General features: G+C 50.5%; 2 protein-coding genes across 3 annotated transcripts in view; both read left to right on the plus strand.

Annotated features, from left to right (window-relative positions):
* Positions 1-11,954, plus strand: part of TMEM185A (transmembrane protein 185A) — a 35,273-nt gene extending 23,319 nt beyond the window's left edge. For both annotated transcript variants that reach the window (XM_004064989.5, XM_063703073.1), the window contains 4 exons: positions 4,464-4,547; positions 8,042-8,218; positions 8,844-8,967; positions 10,256-11,954. In XM_004064989.5, coding sequence (XP_004065037.2) covers positions 4,464-4,547; positions 8,042-8,218; positions 8,844-8,967; positions 10,256-10,500 — 630 coding nt within the window. In that variant the 3' untranslated portion in view covers positions 10,501-11,954. The remainder of the gene's footprint in view (positions 1-4,463; positions 4,548-8,041; positions 8,219-8,843; positions 8,968-10,255) is intronic.
* A 1,856-nt stretch (positions 11,955-13,810) lies between these two features.
* LOC129530021 (heat shock transcription factor, X-linked) lies at positions 13,811-16,005 on the plus strand. Its single transcript, XM_055376210.2, has 2 exons — positions 13,811-14,374; positions 15,218-16,005. The coding sequence occupies exons 1-2, from the start codon at positions 13,811-13,813 to the stop codon at positions 15,923-15,925; spliced, it is 1,272 nt and encodes a 423-aa protein (XP_055232185.1). The 3' UTR covers positions 15,926-16,005.
* Positions 16,006-16,343: the final 338 nt, after the last annotated feature.

Below are 16,343 nucleotides of genomic sequence, written 5' to 3' on the forward strand. Positions count from 1 at the left end.
CACGCGCCAGTAATCCCAGCTTCTCCGGAGGCTGAGGCGGGAGAATCTCTTGAACCCAGGAGGCGGAGGTTGCAGTGAGCCAAGATTGAACCATTGCACTCCAGCCTGGGTGACAGAATGAAACTCCGTCTTAAAAAAAAAAAAAAAAGAATGTTTCAAAAGTAAAATATTTTGCTCAGTTATTCAGATGTCAATTTCTTACCCTTTGTTAGGAAGAGCTTGATCATTACCAACTCTACATCATGAGACAACAAGGCAACAAAAGATGATGGAAATAACAATTTTTCTTTCTTCACTTAGAACACTAGCTTTTCACCCAGGACATCAGCCTTCTCCCAGCTTCACATCCTGTATCAATCAGACAGAAACAGAACTGATAGGTTAGATACAGATATATGTATAAAGAGAGTTAAGGAACTGGCTCACATTACTGTGGGGCTGGCAAGTCTGAAATCTCCAGGGCAGGTGAACAGTCTGGAGACCTAGGAGGAGTTGACACTGCAGTCCTGGCACAGAATTTTTTCCTCTCCAGGAAACCACAGTTTTTGCTTTTAAGGCCTTCACCTGATTGCATGAGGCCCACCCATGCTATGGAGGGTAGTCTCCTTTATTCAAAGTCAGTACCTTCACTGCAACAGCAAGCTTAGTGTTTGATTAAATAACTGGGTACTATAGCCCAGCCAAGTTGACACTCAAAACTGACCATCTCCCCACCTCAGACCCCATGATTTAGCACCTCCCCTGCTGTCTGGTTAGCTTATCCTGATGTGCCCCTGTGTTTGTTTATTCATTCAATAAACATTTATCAAGTATTTACTAGATGCCAAGCCCTTTTTCCCTAAGCATAGAGGATATGCAGATGAATAAAATACCAGGACTAGTAATAATAGTAATGAAAATAATTGCAGATAACGTTTATTGAGCACTTACTGTGTGCCAGGCATTGTGCGAGGCACATTACATATGGTAGTTTTCTTGCTAACTCTGTGAGGTAGGTCCAGAGAAGATAAGTCATTTGTTCATGGCCACATGTGAAGGGGCAGGACCAGGATTCCATTTGAGTCAGCCTGACTCTAAAGCCCGGGCACATAACTACATAACTGCACAGAAGCTGAGGGCCCAAAGCTGAATACTGATGGGTTGAGGGGAGAACTAGAGGCTGTAGATGCCTGGTTTTGAGCCGTGTGGATAAAGAGTGAAGGGAGAAGACTGCAGTTGGCTTAGGAAGTAAACATAGCAGCTGTAGGGTGGGTCAGGCATATAAGCCTGGACCCCAGGTATGGGCGTGAGGGGAAGGTATGTAGACAGAGGGACGGTGATGGAGCAAGGCCCTGTGGGACTCAGGGAGAATGGGACCCGGAGCACCAGGAAGGGTTTGGCCTTGAACAAGGGGAGCTATTCCCTGATTTTCGTGCTGGTGGAAAGGCCACAGCATGGGTATAGTGGTAGGTAGGAGTGAGCCGTGGAGGGAGAGTATCTGATGGTCCACTTTCACCTTCCCTACAATTCCCAGTTTATATCAGGGACTTGAGCATCCATGGATTTTGGTATCCACAGGGGGTCCTGGAACCAATCCCCCACAGATACCGAGGGACAACTATACAAGGGCTAGGACTGCATTGGGCCTGAATTACAGAAAATAAGTCTTTCATATATTCACGATCTAGGCATTCCTGCCCTTGGAAGAAGCAACATACCAGGAGCTGAGCTCCCTCCTCCTGTGATGCAAGAACAGTACCTATGTTGGTGAGGGGGTGGTCTGGAGTAGGCTCATATAGAGATGGGAAGGAGGAGTTGAGGGTCTGCCAGGAAGCCCTGTGTTGGGAGGGAAGGGATGGCATTTTTGGGACACATTGAAGCCTAGAGGCAGGAAACACTCCATCAGCTGAGTGTGTGGCGATTCAGATCCGACGGGAGCACAAGGTGGAAAGGAAGGAACTGTGGGAGTTGAGAAGAGAGGGAGCCTCTACAGAGGGATTGGGGCAAATAGGGGCCACATCCTCTGCCCGCAGAGCATGTGCTGAAGTGCCCCAGGCACCCCAGTGCACTCACAGGGCACCAGGGGATAGTGGACATTTTGAGGAAAACAGTAATACCTGACATTTGTTGGGACACCATACAAACTACTAGCTTGAAATAGTTTACAGGTTTATTTTTAGGCCACACTGCATTCCTTTCAGTGACGTCGTATCTTTAAGAAGCTGGGTTTTCAGCAGTTGCTGTGAAAACAAAAAAGGCTAATGCTGTGTGAAAATCCAGGTGAGGAACAGGTAACGAGTGGGAGCACCTTGTCTGATTCCAAGGCGTGGGAAATGGTGAGCTACCTGACAGGCACACGCATCCCACTGGGAATTAGTTTTGGTTATTTAAGAATAATATTAACATTTTTCTTTAGATTTATATGAATTATTTTTTCTAGTGGCTACTTAGAAATACTTACTAAGTTAGACGTAATTACTTAAATCCGTGCAACTGTTGGCATTCCCAGCCACATTAGGGATTTCTTTTGGCCTAGAGGTCTATGGAGGAATTACTAAATTCCCCATGTACCTATGTACTGAGAACTTTTGGGAAGCTCTGGGCCTGGTCCCAGATTTCAATTTTGTGGGCAAGAATGTACTTTACCAGAGTGAGGAGCAGCCTGCAGGGCATTTGGGCTGGAGGCGGGAGGTTAGTAAGGGGTTGCTGAAGTGGTAGGCGGATGGTGCGGAAGAAGGCCTCACTAGGCAGTCATCATCAGGATAGGAATTGGGCACGGGATTCAGGAGAAATCTGGACTTTACAGCGGACAGGATGTGGTGACTGAATGCGACAGTGTGGGAAAAAGAATGCAGGGTGATTCCCGGGCTCATGGCTTGAGAAATGACACCACTGTTGTGCCTCCAAGTGACATGGGAGGCCATAGAAAGTGACATGGGAGGCCATAGAAAGTGACATGGGAGGCCATAGAAAGTGACATGGGAGGCTATAGAAAGTGACATGGGAGGCCATAGAAAGTGACATGGGAGGCCATAGAAAGTGACATGGGAGGCCACAGAAAGTGACATGGGAGGCCACAGAAAGTGACATGGGAGGCTATAGAAAGTGACATGGGAGGCTACAGAAAGAGGAGATACAAGGTTCTAAGTGCAGGTGATAATGATCTCTATTTGGGACTGGCTTCATTTGAGGTGCCTTTAGGAGAGCCGAGTGGCCTATGCACAGCTGGGTCTGCTATGCAGCAGGAAGGCTAAGTTGGAGACAGATGTGAGAACTAACCACTAAGGAGGTAATAATGCAGACCAAGGGTCTGGTTGAAATTTCTTCTCCCCCAGTCCAGGGTGCAGCGGGTGAGTGAAAATATGTGTGTTTGTGTGTCTGTCTTCCTAGTCGGGAGAGAAGACAGTTTGTGGCTCTGCGGAGCATCACCATTTAAGGAGGGGGAAAAGGAGACAGAAGGAATTACCAGAGCACTCCAGAGGGCTCCAAGACTGTATGGTGGGATCCTAGAAGGCCAGGAGGAGGGGAGCAAACAGGAAAGAGTCATCCACAGTATCAGTAGGATGCCAGTTGAAGTGTTTTTGCTGCCTCCCGGTTATCGGTGACTTTGATGAAAGCTGTCTTCTGGTGGTCGTGGGGGTGGAGGTCAGATCACAAGGAAGCTGGGAATGGTAGATGAGATGGTAGGGGCTTGCATATTCATTACTGTCTCACAGAGAGAAACCTGAGGCTAAGAGCGGTCTTGGATCAAAGGGTGGGGTGGGTTTATCTGGTTTCGGGGCTTTTGTTTTTAATGAGAAGGAGTTTTTGTTTCTGTGCTGCTAGGAGGGATCAATGGAATAGGTGGGGTTAAAGATACAGTAAGGAATCTATAATTGATGGCTTGATGTGACAAGGTCCTCAAGGAGCCTGAAAGGAAGGGGTGGGATCCAAGGGCAAATCCGAGGTATGAGAAGAAGGATGCACAAGGATGGTTTCGAGTAGACAGTATTGTTGGTAGGGATATGAAGGAAGCTTAGTGGTCTATTGCAGCTGGCCTGTGTTCCCAGTGAACCTGGAAACAAGGTTCTCATCTGTGCTCAGGCCTCAGGCCAGAAAGGGCAAGGCAGCAGAGGGGCAAGACAGCAGAGGGGCAAGGCAGCAGAGGGGCAAGGCTGCAGAGGGGCAAGGTAGCAGAGGGGCAAGACAGCAGAGGGGCAAGGTAGCAGAGGGGCAAGACAGCAGAGGGGCAAGGCAGCAGAGGGGCAAGGCAGCAGAGGGGCAAGGCAGCAGAGGGGCAAGGCAGCAGGCTGAGCCCTATTTTCCCTTGCCGTAATACTGCTGTGCCCCTCTGGTACCGAAAATCAGGAGTTTCCAGTGCAATATAATATTATACAAGTTATACTGTATTATAATGTGTATTGTCTTTTAGTGTGTTAACCAAATTACTGCAGTATTAAATGCAAATTATACTTTGTTTAACTGATTCTTCTCTTCATTTTTAGTTAGAAATCCTGTGTTCTGTCAACATTCTCCAGTTTATATTCATTGCCTTAAGATTGGACAAGATCATCCACTGGCCCTGGCTTGTATGTAACTTTTAAAATCCTTAAATAAACTTCTTTTTTATTATAAAAGTAATTCATATTCACTGTACAAAGCTTGGAAAAGACGGACAAGCAGAAGTAATAGCCTAATAGTCACCCATAATCCCACCATGGGGAGATAACTTGGTTAGTGTTTTTATGTCTGTGTTTTATACAAACAGTTTGGATATAACTGTGTGCACCATTTTGTATCCTGATTTTTTTGTTTTAATGTTGTATCATAAACATTTTATCATGTTAATAAAAGGTCTTTATAAACATGACTTCTAAAGTTTAATTGATACAAAATATTCTTCAAGTGCATGTATCAGACCATCCTCTTATTTCTAAAATATGGTATTTCCATTGTTGCCAGTGTTGAATGATTTTAAATCATACTGCAGTATATATGTTTATGCATTAAAATGTTTGCCTTTTGTTTTTTGGTTGTTTTCTTAGGAAATAGTCCAGAAATAGTGTTACTGAGCTAGAGGTTGGGAACTATTTGAGATTCCTATATACGTATACTGCACTGCCAACTTGCTTTTCCAAAAGCCATACCTGGCCAGGCGCAGTGGCTTACACTTACAGTCCCAGCACTTTGGGAGGCCGAGGTGAGCTGATCACTTGAGCTCAGGAGTTCGAGACCAACCTGTGCAATGTAGCAAGACCCTGTCTCAAAAGAAAAAAAAAAAAGCCATACCCATTTACACTCTTGCTGGTGGTGGCATCTGTGTCATGCTTCTAAACTGTGACTTCAGTTACTGGGCATTTGGTTGAAATTAACCGTGAATAAATGGGTAGATGGATACAGAGATAGAAAGATAAGTGGCAAGGTAGAAATTAGAGAACACAGTATAGTTTCCACTATTAAATGCATGGAAAAAAGATGGAGACTAAAGGCAGAAGAGTTCCATTGCCACTGGGAGGTAAGGTCATGCTAGTGTTTTTGTTCGGTTTTATTTTCTCTGTTGTTTGATGTAAAATTTGCATACAATATATTTTATGCATTAAATATAGTTACCCTTAAAAAGTGAAAAGTATAATAAAGAATTGGGAGCAGAGAAGAAATGAAGGGAACCTAAGTATACTCCATATTTAAAGATGGGAATAATCACTTCTGCCCAAAGTCTTTGATAAAACATTCATAATAAAAAATATTCAGTCACTCATCCTACAACTTCACAGTGCTGTATCTGGAGAATGGTCATTGGGTTCAAAACTGTTTCTGTTGTGACGTGAAGGAAACATATCTAAACAAGACCAAATTTTTTCATATAAGATACTGTCAGGGGAAAAAAAAAGATTAGTAATTTTGAGAGCTTTCCACAAATGAGAAGAAAGATTTTTTCTGCCCTTCATCCTCTGTAGATCCCAGTTGATGAAGCAGTCTGAGTACATGTTTCCCATAGTGAGCAAAAGAAAACAAGGAAGGCTATTGAGATCTAACATTCCACCCATGAAGGGAACTTCAGTAAAAAGGAGAATCTCATCACAGAATGGGGAAGGGGGAAGAAAGGCTGTGCATAGACTCTGCAGAAAAACCTACAATCAAGAACTGGTCAGGAGAAGTAAAATCTGTATGCCAACTCAAATCATAGATCTAAAAGAAAATGTAAAACTATAGATCTGTTAGGAAATAACATAGGACAGAATCTTTGGGGTTTGCAATTAGGCAAAGAGTACTTAGAAATGGCATTGTTAATATGGTCCATATGAGAGAGAAATCATAAATTTGGACTTCCTCAAAATTAAAATGAAATGAAGACAGGCCACAGACTGGGAGAAAATATTTGCAAAGCACACATCAAAACACTGACTTGCACCCACAACATACAGAGAACTCTTAAAAACTCAAAACTGCAAAAAGAAACACCTAAAAATTGGCAAAAGAGTTGACAATTTGCGAAGGGGATATACACATGGCGAAAAAGCACAGGAAAAGATGTTCAACGCCATTACAGGTTAGGGAAGACAAACTACAACCAGGATGAGGGCCCGAAACACATGGCTTCAGAATGGTGAAACTCAGCAACACTGACAAGGCCACGTGCCTGGGAGGATGCAGAGGAACTGGGACACTCCAGTGTTACTGGCGGGAAGGCAGGTGCTACCGGCACTGTAGAAAATGGTTTGGCCATCTCCGATGCAGTTAAAAGCGCACTTACCGTGGGACTTGGCTGCCCCACTCCTGGGTATAAGATTTACCCCCAGAGAAGTGAAGGCGCGCAGCCTTGTAGAAACCCACACACCAGTGTTTGTAGCAGTCTTGTTTGCATTTTGGATAGCGGCCTTGTTTGGTTTTCACAAACCACCCTCAGCGGACAGTCAGATAAACTGTAGGCATCCATACAATGGAATACCACTCAGAACTGAGAGGGAACGACCTGTGGATACAGGGATGGAACAACTTGGATGAATCTCATTAGAGACATTATGTGGATGGCGGGAAGCCAGTCTCAACAGGTTACTTGTCTCGCGATGCCATCTACATAAAGTTCCAGCAGAGACAAAAGTACAGTGACGGAGAACAGATCAGTGTTTGCCGGGGCTAATGGTGGGGACAGTGTGATAGTGAAGGGACAGCACGGAGAGTTTTGCAGGGTGACAGACCTCTTCTGCATCCTGCCTACGGCTGTGCGAATCTACACTTGTGTGAAGACTCAGGGAACTCACACCAAAGGAAGACGGTCACTTTTCCTACTGTATGATAGATGAGTAATAAAAAGGGAGAACGGAGGAGTGTCGTCCCAGGAGGCAGGGCAGGAGGGCGAAGACGTGTCACAGGGGAGCCTGGCCAAGTGGCGCCCCCGGAACTCATCCTCTGGGCTTGTGTGTGGATGAGACAAGGTCTACCTGGTACGACAGGGACATACTGGGAATGCGCCCTTGCCGTGGAGGCGGGGACCCGGCAGAGCTACGTATCCAGCATCAACCCGCCAAGTTCACTAACTTGGTAGGGGTGAGGTTAGGGATCTTTAGGAGCCCAGGCAGCCAGACTTTCTGGGGAGCCCATTCCCATTTGTGTTGCCAAAGTACCCCCAGCAGGTTGTGGGAATGTTGCCTGTGAAGAGAGTCTGTTGGGGTGAGATCTTGTGTGTGTGCACAGGGTGACAGTTGTGTCCCATTTCCCGGGAAGCTGTGATGGCAGCAGAACCTAGAGGAGCCTGAGAGAGTGTGGGAGAGTGGGCCTCTGGAAGAGTAGAGGCTGCGGAGCCAGGTGCAGGGCTGTCTGTCACCCAAAGGAAGAGGGACTGATGACTCACTGAGCGTGTGTGTCCCCTGGTGGCAGCAGGCCCCATAGTGAACATACCATACCTTTTCTGTCCTGAGCGATGCTCCCAGCAGTCCTGGGAGATGGAGCGGTCCTTATTCGTCTCACGGGAAGGACCGCCTTAACTGGACAGACACAGCAAGGTGCTAAAGATGCCTTCCATCAGAGGCCAGGTTGGAAGCTCTAAAGAGACTTCTCTTGCTGTTCTCTCACCCACCCCCAGGTTGTGTGTGTCCCGCTGTGGATTCTCATGTCCTTTCTGTGCCTGGTGGTCCTCTACTACATTGTGTGGTCCGTCTTGTTCTTGCGCTCTATGGATGTGATTGCGGAGCAGCGCAGGACACACATAACCATGGCCCTGAGCTGGATGACCATCGTCGTGCCCCTTCTTACATTTGAGGTAAGCGTTCCACGGGAAGCCTCTTCAGCCCCTGAAGCTTGCGCTTCCCCTGACAGGATTCTGCACCCCTAGAAAGGCAGCCTCTGTCCCTCGAGCTCACAGTGAGCCCACTCTAGGAGAGGGGAGAGAACACAGCCGTCTCCGAGAGGGAGCTTCGGTGAAAGGAGAGCATCCTTCCTTTCTCTTGGGGGCAGAATGTGGGGCTGGCAGGGAGAAGAGTGCACCTTTTTAGCCATGGTGCCTCTGTATGGCTCCAGTTTCCACTCTCGGAAAAGCAGAGTTGGATGTCAGATTTGTGTATTGGAGTCACGTGGAGAATTCTAGAATGGGAGCTGTTGACTCCTTAGAACAAACACCGGGAGGAGTTTGCCATAAAACTGCTGGCACTGGGAACTTTTCAAGTGGATAGGCTATTGCCGAGCTCTGAAGAGGGACATGAAAGCTCATTTTGAGCTTTCCCCAGGGATAGGTGGTTTCCTGCCTTTTTCTGGCGGTGCTGATGTTGCCTCTTGTGGGAGCTCACGCGGGGGTGGGGTGGTGGGGAGGAACTGCCTAATCAAGTCTGGCTTCCGCCTCTGCCCATTTTCGGTGCTGGCATCAACCGGGACTATGTCTCTTTCTTTAGATTCTGCTGGTTCACAAACTGGATGGCCACAACGCCTTCTCCTGCATCCCGATCTTTGTCCCCCTCTGGCTCTCGTTGATCACGCTGATGGCAACCACATTTGGACAGAAGGGAGGAAACCACTGTATGTACTCAGCATTTCAGAAGTCCTTGGTGTGTGTCTGGGGTGGGACCAGGGGGTGGGGGGGCGGATAGAAGTCTAGGAAGGGATGAGTCCCCGAGGGCCCCAATTTAGAAGCTTGTGTGGGAAAGTGAGGGCTGAGGAAATTCTGGGACCTTCTAAGGGAAGGGCATGCCGTAACTCTGGTGTTCTGCTGGCCTGCACCGGGACTTTTCTCGCAGTGCACGCTGCCATTTGAGGTAGAACCAGACACGGCAGGCAACCTCTCAGAGATCCCGTTCCCTCCTCTGCAAAATGGGGATCAAGACAGATTCTTCCCAGGCCCGGGAGGGTTTGATGGGAAATCCACATCTCCCACCCAAACCTGGGATTCATCCTAGGTCCCTGTTGGCCCCTCTGCCTCCCCCATATCCTTGCTGCCATCACCCGAGTCTTGCCTGTCTTGCCTTGCTAACACTCTATTCCCCTCCACCTGCTTGCTGAGGCAGACACTTCCAAAATGATCTCTGCAGAGGGTGCCTTCCTGGCAAGGCTGTGAGCTCCATGGCATGGAAGCCCAGAGCATTGCCCTTCGGAAAGCCAGTGGGTTTGGGGGCAGGGCCTCACTGCAGCCCAGCAGCCCAGGCTATGCTTGCTGTTTGTGTCTCTGCCCCCCCGGGAGCAGGGAGGGCTTGCACCGAGCTGACACTCCAGTAGCCTACAGAGAGGAATAGTGGGACTGGGAAAGTGGCTTTAAGGTGGCTCCATGAGTTCAGGCCCCCTCCTGGCCAGGACCCACGCATGACTACCGCCCTCGCGGATTCCAGAGGGTGACAGAAATCTTGTTCTTGGGTGGCACTGTCATCCATGAGTTTATCCTGGCTGGAGAAGATTAGCGGAAGACACCGTAATCTGCGCACCACAGATATTTTGAGACTCACTGGAGCAGTAGTTCTCAAACTTGGGCATCCAGCAGAATCCCAAAAGGGCCAGGAAAAGGGGACCGCTGGAGCCCACCCTAGCCCGACTCAGTTTCTGGAGGTCTGGGCTGGGGCCCGAGAATGGCATCCCTAACTAGGCCCCGTGGACGCTGTCCCTGCCGGTCCGGGAACCCCACTCCGAGCAGCACAGAGCTAGCATTTGCACTTCTTCCCCATTTTGGGTACTCAAGCCCTGTTCAGGCTTTGTGACTCAGGAGTCTGGATAAAGTATGTTATGACATTGTAGGAGTGAAACTTCTTGTTATGGAAAGAAAGTTAACAGGAAGGTCGGTTGAGCCTCGTGTGTGAAATAAAAAATTCTTATTTTTCAGGGTGGTTTGGTATCCGCAAAGATTTCTGTCAGTTTCTGCTTGAAATCTTCCCATTTCTACGAGAATATGGAAACATTTCCTATGATCTCCATCACGAAGATAATGAAGAAACCGAAGAGACCCCAGTTCCGGAGCCTCCTAAAATCGCACCCATGTTTCGAAAGAAGGCCAGGGTGGTCATTACCCAGAGCCCTGGGAAGTATGTGCTCCCACCTCCCAAATTAAATATCGAAATGCCAGATTAGATGCCACTTCCGGGGACAGAGCTTAAGTGGACTGGGACGCACTCTCTCCGCCTTCCTCTGCCCCCTCGTTCACCCCGCAGACCAGAACCAGTACTGGAGCTGGGTCTCCAGGTACGTCCATCTCATGCCTTGTTTGCATCCAGCCCCTATCAGCCACTCACCACGACGGGACGCGGAAGTGGCAGGTGACGGGGGTGTGTGCCAGCAGATGCGGATGCCAGGAAGAGTGTGAGAACGGGTGGGATTTCCATCTGTCTGGGAGGGGCTCCAGGTACCCCTCTTCCCCGTCAGACCCACTGGGAGATGGCTGCTTGCCAGGCCCCCAGAAGGAACATCTGTCTATACGGTGCTGAAATCCCAATCAAAAGTATTGTTTAGAAATGTATTTCTCCACAGGGCTGACCTCCTGCAGCTCGCTCAGCACTCCCAGGTCCTCAGCACTCCCAGGTCGTGGCTGGGGCAGTCAGTAGGAACTGTAACTATGCCTCCGATGCACCACGTGTTTAGACACAGCACAGTCCTTTTTTCTGTTCCTACTGTGGAAGTAGTTTCTCTTTGGGCATGCTGACAGCAGTTTTTCATAGCCTCACGGATGAGCCCTTTCTATGGGAGTGACTCCATGCTTGTATACAGAGTATTTATACAAATGTTTTAGCATCTTCATATGCGGTGTTAACCCCTAGTTCTGTACAGCATATTCTGTTCAAGTATTTTTTTACAAGCTTGTGCTGTAGGCACATGCCTTCTGCTGCAGAAGTGGACGCCTGTGGCACACTCCCCCCCCCCCCCCGTGGGGTGCCACGCCTTCATGGGACATTGCCACTTCTGCCCTGGAACTCGTGCAGGTACGTAGTAGCTGCTACTGCCAGAACGGCAACACCAAGCAAGAGATGGTCCATGCTTTTCTGACGTTCTCAGAATAGTGGCTAGCTTCAAACCTGACAAGCGCTGCTTGAAGCTGGAACACTAGAGAATGTTGCTGAGAGCAGAAACGGCCACGCGGGTCACGACTGTGCGTGGGAAAGTCTCAAGCTTCCCTCCTGCCAGCAACAAGAAGGCTTTGGAGTAGGCACGATGTTTTCACGTGTGCGTGCTGTTTCTCCAAGCACTGCAGGTTCCGCCGTGTGTCAGAGGCTGCAAGTTTAACATCCTCCTGCCTGAAAACAAATACGTCCTTTGCTGAAAAGAGGGTAAAAAAAGAGCTTTGATCTTCTCAGCCAGGAGAAGAGTGTGGTGTTTTCACGCGGGCAACTGCTCGCCGGCCTACATGGGGTTAATTCAAGTCTGCTGCGAACACGACTCCGCCCCTGGCACTGGCCTCCAGCAAGCCCTGTTCTCTTTGGGGTACAGGGGAACGGGATGGTTTAGCCTTTCCTGCTCAGTGTGTAAAAAATGTAGCTAAAGCCACTATTTTTGCTCTCTTAAGCTGTTCAATAAAGCGGTTCCTCATTTTACACGTGCATGATGTGTATCTTATTTGCTGGATGGCCCAGGAAACTGGAATGGTCCTCTCAGCCAGCCTCAGAGGAAAGAAATCTCTAGCTGGCACAGGCAGCCAGTGAGTGAGGCTGGCGGCTGCAGGGGCACAGCCTTTAGAATGAGTCCTTCAGTGCACAGGTCCCAGGGTATACGGGGTAGTGGGAGGAAGGAGGGGACGCCTCGCAGATGCCACTGTTGGCTGGGCTACACCGTGCCACGCTTGTTACTGCTTAGGAGGCTTTCTGGAGTGTTCCTTGGGTGCTACGACAATCTGCAGCAGACACTGTCCTTTTACCGCTCCTGGTCCTCGTTTGCTCCCCAGTGATGTCAACAGCTGAGGACTGCTCACGCTGCAACAAAAGGCTCTGCAGTTGCTGTCTAGCTCGCCCTAGCCGTCTCTAGAGTTCTGCCTGAACTGAAACTCAAGTGGGGTTCAGCTCATGACTTGTGGCAATTGACCAGGAAATTCACCAGTTGCTGTGGCTGGAAGGATTTTCAGTCCTGTGGGTTGTAACCAGAGGCCACAGGTGGATTCTGCCTTAGGCTCATGAGATTTCTGACTTGCTGTTCAAGAAAATGCCTTGTGAAGTGACAACAGTAGCTCTGACCCAACTGCCGGTGCCTCGCTAGTTCCTATACGTCCCACTGGATCCTCACAGCCCCGGGAAGCAGGTGCTACTACTCTTATCCCCGGGAGGAGACAGAGGCCGAGAGAGGTTAAGTGACGTGCCCAAGTCGCACAGCTCGGCAGCGGCCGGGTTGAGCATCAGCAGTCTGTTTGCAGACCCCTCACTGTCACCCCCTGAGCCAGTGCGTCTTGGGCCCTGCGGTCAGGATGTCTCAAGCGTGGAGGCATCACCGGTTCGTGGCAGTCTCTGGAAGGTCACTGAGCTCTGTGCCCAGAATCGAGTCGGGGAAGTCTGTGCAGAGGTGGCCCTGTGTGTGGGGACAGTGTGTGACACAGACACTGCTTTGGATGGACACCTCTCCCGTGACCTCCTAGCATCCAATCCCAAAGGAACAACTGTTGCAGAGATGGACCGCTGGACACAAACCCACGTGCGTTTCTCTGGAGACACTGGCCAAGGAAAACAAAACATGCTCGAAGGCCAACAGCTGTATGCCCCACCGCGATGTGACCGCAGAGACCCGGGGTGTAGAAGGGTCTCTGCCTGGTGGGGGGACACGTGCAGGCCGAGGAGAGGCAGGAAGGAGGCTGCCTCCGACTCCCCCTGGACTGCATGGCGACGGCATGTGGTGGGGCAGTCAGCTAAGCCATTTGCCTAAGTGGCTGTCGGGCATCTGCGTGCTGGGGACCGACAGTGTGGGTGTGTTAGGATCTTTATGGAGCACATTGCTGCCTCTGGCTAGGACAGGGTGGAAAGGGTGGCGTGGCTACAGCCTGACCCATGGGCACCGTCCTACCCTTTGTTCTGTGCTTCCGAGTGTCAGTCATGTGCTGGGGTCTGTGGGCCCATGACTCAGACGGTGAGCTCTGACCTTCCTGAGCCAGGGCTTTGCTGTAGTTGTGCCTGGCTCAGGAGCTCTAGGACAAGGGGACCGCTCCAGGTCTGCATCTACGGTGTGGCAGGGCCCCTCGGCACTCTTGTGCACTAGTGTCATCTTTCCCATTGAAATGACTGTGAGGACCAGAATGTGCACATGCAGATGGGCAGCTACTTGTCTGCCTTGGCCCTTTATTACATAACTTGCTGGGGGTGTGGAGATGCCACCCCCCCCCCGCAGTCAGAGCCCCTTTATGATGTCATGGGGCTGGTTACATGACTGCCAAGGAGTGCTGCTGGCCACACTGCACTAGCAAGTTTGCCAGATGGAGGACAAGCCATCATTGAGTATGGCTCGCTGTGAAGAAAGAAATTCGAGAGGACAGGATCATGGCTTGGAAAGGGTGCCTTTTCCTCCCCAATTGCACTCAGAGACCTACCTTCACCCAGCAGATCCTTCCCCTGCCTGGGACGACCCGGGGTCCACTGGGAGCCCTAACTTCAGGCTGCTGACAGAAGAAATCGCTTTCCAACCTCTGGCCGAGGAGGCTTCGTTCAGAAGGCCACACCCTGACGGTGACGTCCCGCCCCAGGGAGAAGATAATCTCCTCTCCCTCCCCTTTCTGCAGAAACTGTGGAGACTGGCCAGCAGCAACCAGTTTTCATCCATCTGGTGGGATGACAGTGGGGCTTGTATAGTGATCAATCAAAAACTCTTTGAAAAGGAGATTCTCAAAAGGGACGTCGCACACAAAGTGTTTGCCACAACTTCGATAAAGAGCTTCTTCCGCCAGCTAAACTTGTATGGCTTCCGAAAACGGCATCAATGCACTTTCAGGACCTTCACCCGCATTTTCTCCGCAAAAAGGCTGGTCTCCATCTTGAATAAGGTAATGAACGACAAGCCTCTGGAGGGGTTAAGTCGGTGGGCTCTGGGGCCTGGTCGGGTGGAAGTCCCAGGACTGCCTCCTGGGAAGTGGGTGACCTCAGGCAGGGTGTGGGGCCATCGCTGTGGGCCTGTGTCCCCCTCTGGGTGGAGATGACATGAACTAAGAGTGAATGTGGGGAGAGGGCTGAGGATGGTGCGGGCCCCTCTCGAGTGTGTAAAATATCACAGGTGCTAAGTAGCCGTATCTGCGTGTCGTCCTCCCCGGGGCCAGCCATGTCGTCTGGCGGTTGCTGTGTCCCCCTGACTCCATAGCACATTACCCTGTGAGGTGAGCAGGCCAGGGGAGTCTGGTATTTGTACCACTGTCACCCTAGCTGGTGTCTGGAGAGGTGCTCAAGGGGAAGCACTGAAGGGCGCCTGGCGCAGGAGGTGCAGATGCTCCTGCTGCCCTTGGTAGGTGGGCCCCTGGTGTGGAAGAGCCAGTGCCCAGGGCCTCCAACCCAGCCGGGGTGCATTCTGTTGCCAGCTGACACTGCATGGGGGAGGCCCAGAATCTTCTTCCCTCCTGGTCTGCAACTTCAAAGACCGTTTCTGCCGGCCATGGACACCCTAATCTGCCATTTTGAGGCTTTTTCCAAGACGGAAAGGCCCGCCACAACTTGGTAAACCTTGACGATGTGAACGCCAGTCCCCAGCTTCCTTTGGGGACTGGGACCTTTTCCAGAAAGGCCTCCTGGGCCTTTCACAGTAGAGTTCTCTTGCACAGGGGCGTAGATGGTTGGTAGTTGTAGTCCATCCTTGTGACTTGCAGTTTCCTTTTGTTTATTTAAACTTTGACTTATAGTTAGAGTTCTACTGCCATCCTTACTTTCAAAGAGACTCCCCTCACCTCCTCGTGAGGATGAAGAGAAGAGTGGGTGTCAAGTCTGCACCAACACATCAGGAGGAGGACAAGCCAGAAGCTGCTGGATCCTGTCTGGCACCAGCAGACACTGAGCAACAAGATCACATGTCTCCGAATGAGAATGACCAGGTCACACCGCAACACCGGGAACCGGCAGGTCCCAACACCCAAATCAGGAGTGGCTCTGCTCCACCAGCAACTCCTGTGATGGTGCCCGATCCCGCCGTGGCGAGTGACAACGCTCCAGTGACCCAGCCGGCCGGCAGGTGGTCAGAGGGCAGCCAGGCTCACGTCACTCCGGTGGCCGCTGTCCCTGGGCCTGCAGCGCTGCCCTTCCTCTATGTCCCTGGATCTCCCACTCAGATGAATTCTTACGGGCCTGTGGTGGCCCTTCCCACAGCGTCCCGTAGTACCCTGGCCATGGACACCACAGGACTTCCTGCACCTGGCATGCTGCCCTTTTGCCATCTCTGGGTACCGGTGACCCTAGTGGCTGCTGGGGCTGCACAGCCTGCTGCCTCCATGGCCATGTTCCCCCGTCTCCCAGCTCTGCACCACCATTGCCCCCACAGCCACCGCACGTCACAGTACATGCCAGCTAGCGATGGGCCCCAGGCGTACCCAGACTACGCAGACCAGAGCACATAGAGGGGAGCATTTGGGCAGAATATGTGCTGGTCAATAAATGTGTCAGAAAATGAGTAATTTTCTGACTGCACAAAAAAGTCTTCATGGTCTCCGTCCTTTTTCTTTCTTTGCAGTCCAGTACCCCCCTCCGACATCTTTGGCTTGCATGATAGAGACTTCAGCCTAACACACCTCCCTGGAAAAGTGCCCAGGAGATACTCGAGCAGGTGCTGGGTTTTAGGAAGCCCCTCAGACATCCTACCTCTGCTCATTAAAAATTACCTGGAGCTGGCCGGGCGCGGTGGCTCACGCCTGTAATCCCAGCACTTTGGGAGGCCGAGGCGGGCAGATCACGAGCTCCGGAGATCGAGACCGTCCTGGCTAACACGGTGAAACCCCGTCTGTACTAAAAATACAAAAAATTAGCCGGGCGTGGTGG

This window comes from Gorilla gorilla, chromosome X, assembly GCF_029281585.2.
Source record: "Gorilla gorilla gorilla isolate KB3781 chromosome X, NHGRI_mGorGor1-v2.1_pri, whole genome shotgun sequence".
NCBI classification, from domain to species: domain Eukaryota; kingdom Metazoa; phylum Chordata; class Mammalia; order Primates; family Hominidae; genus Gorilla; species Gorilla gorilla.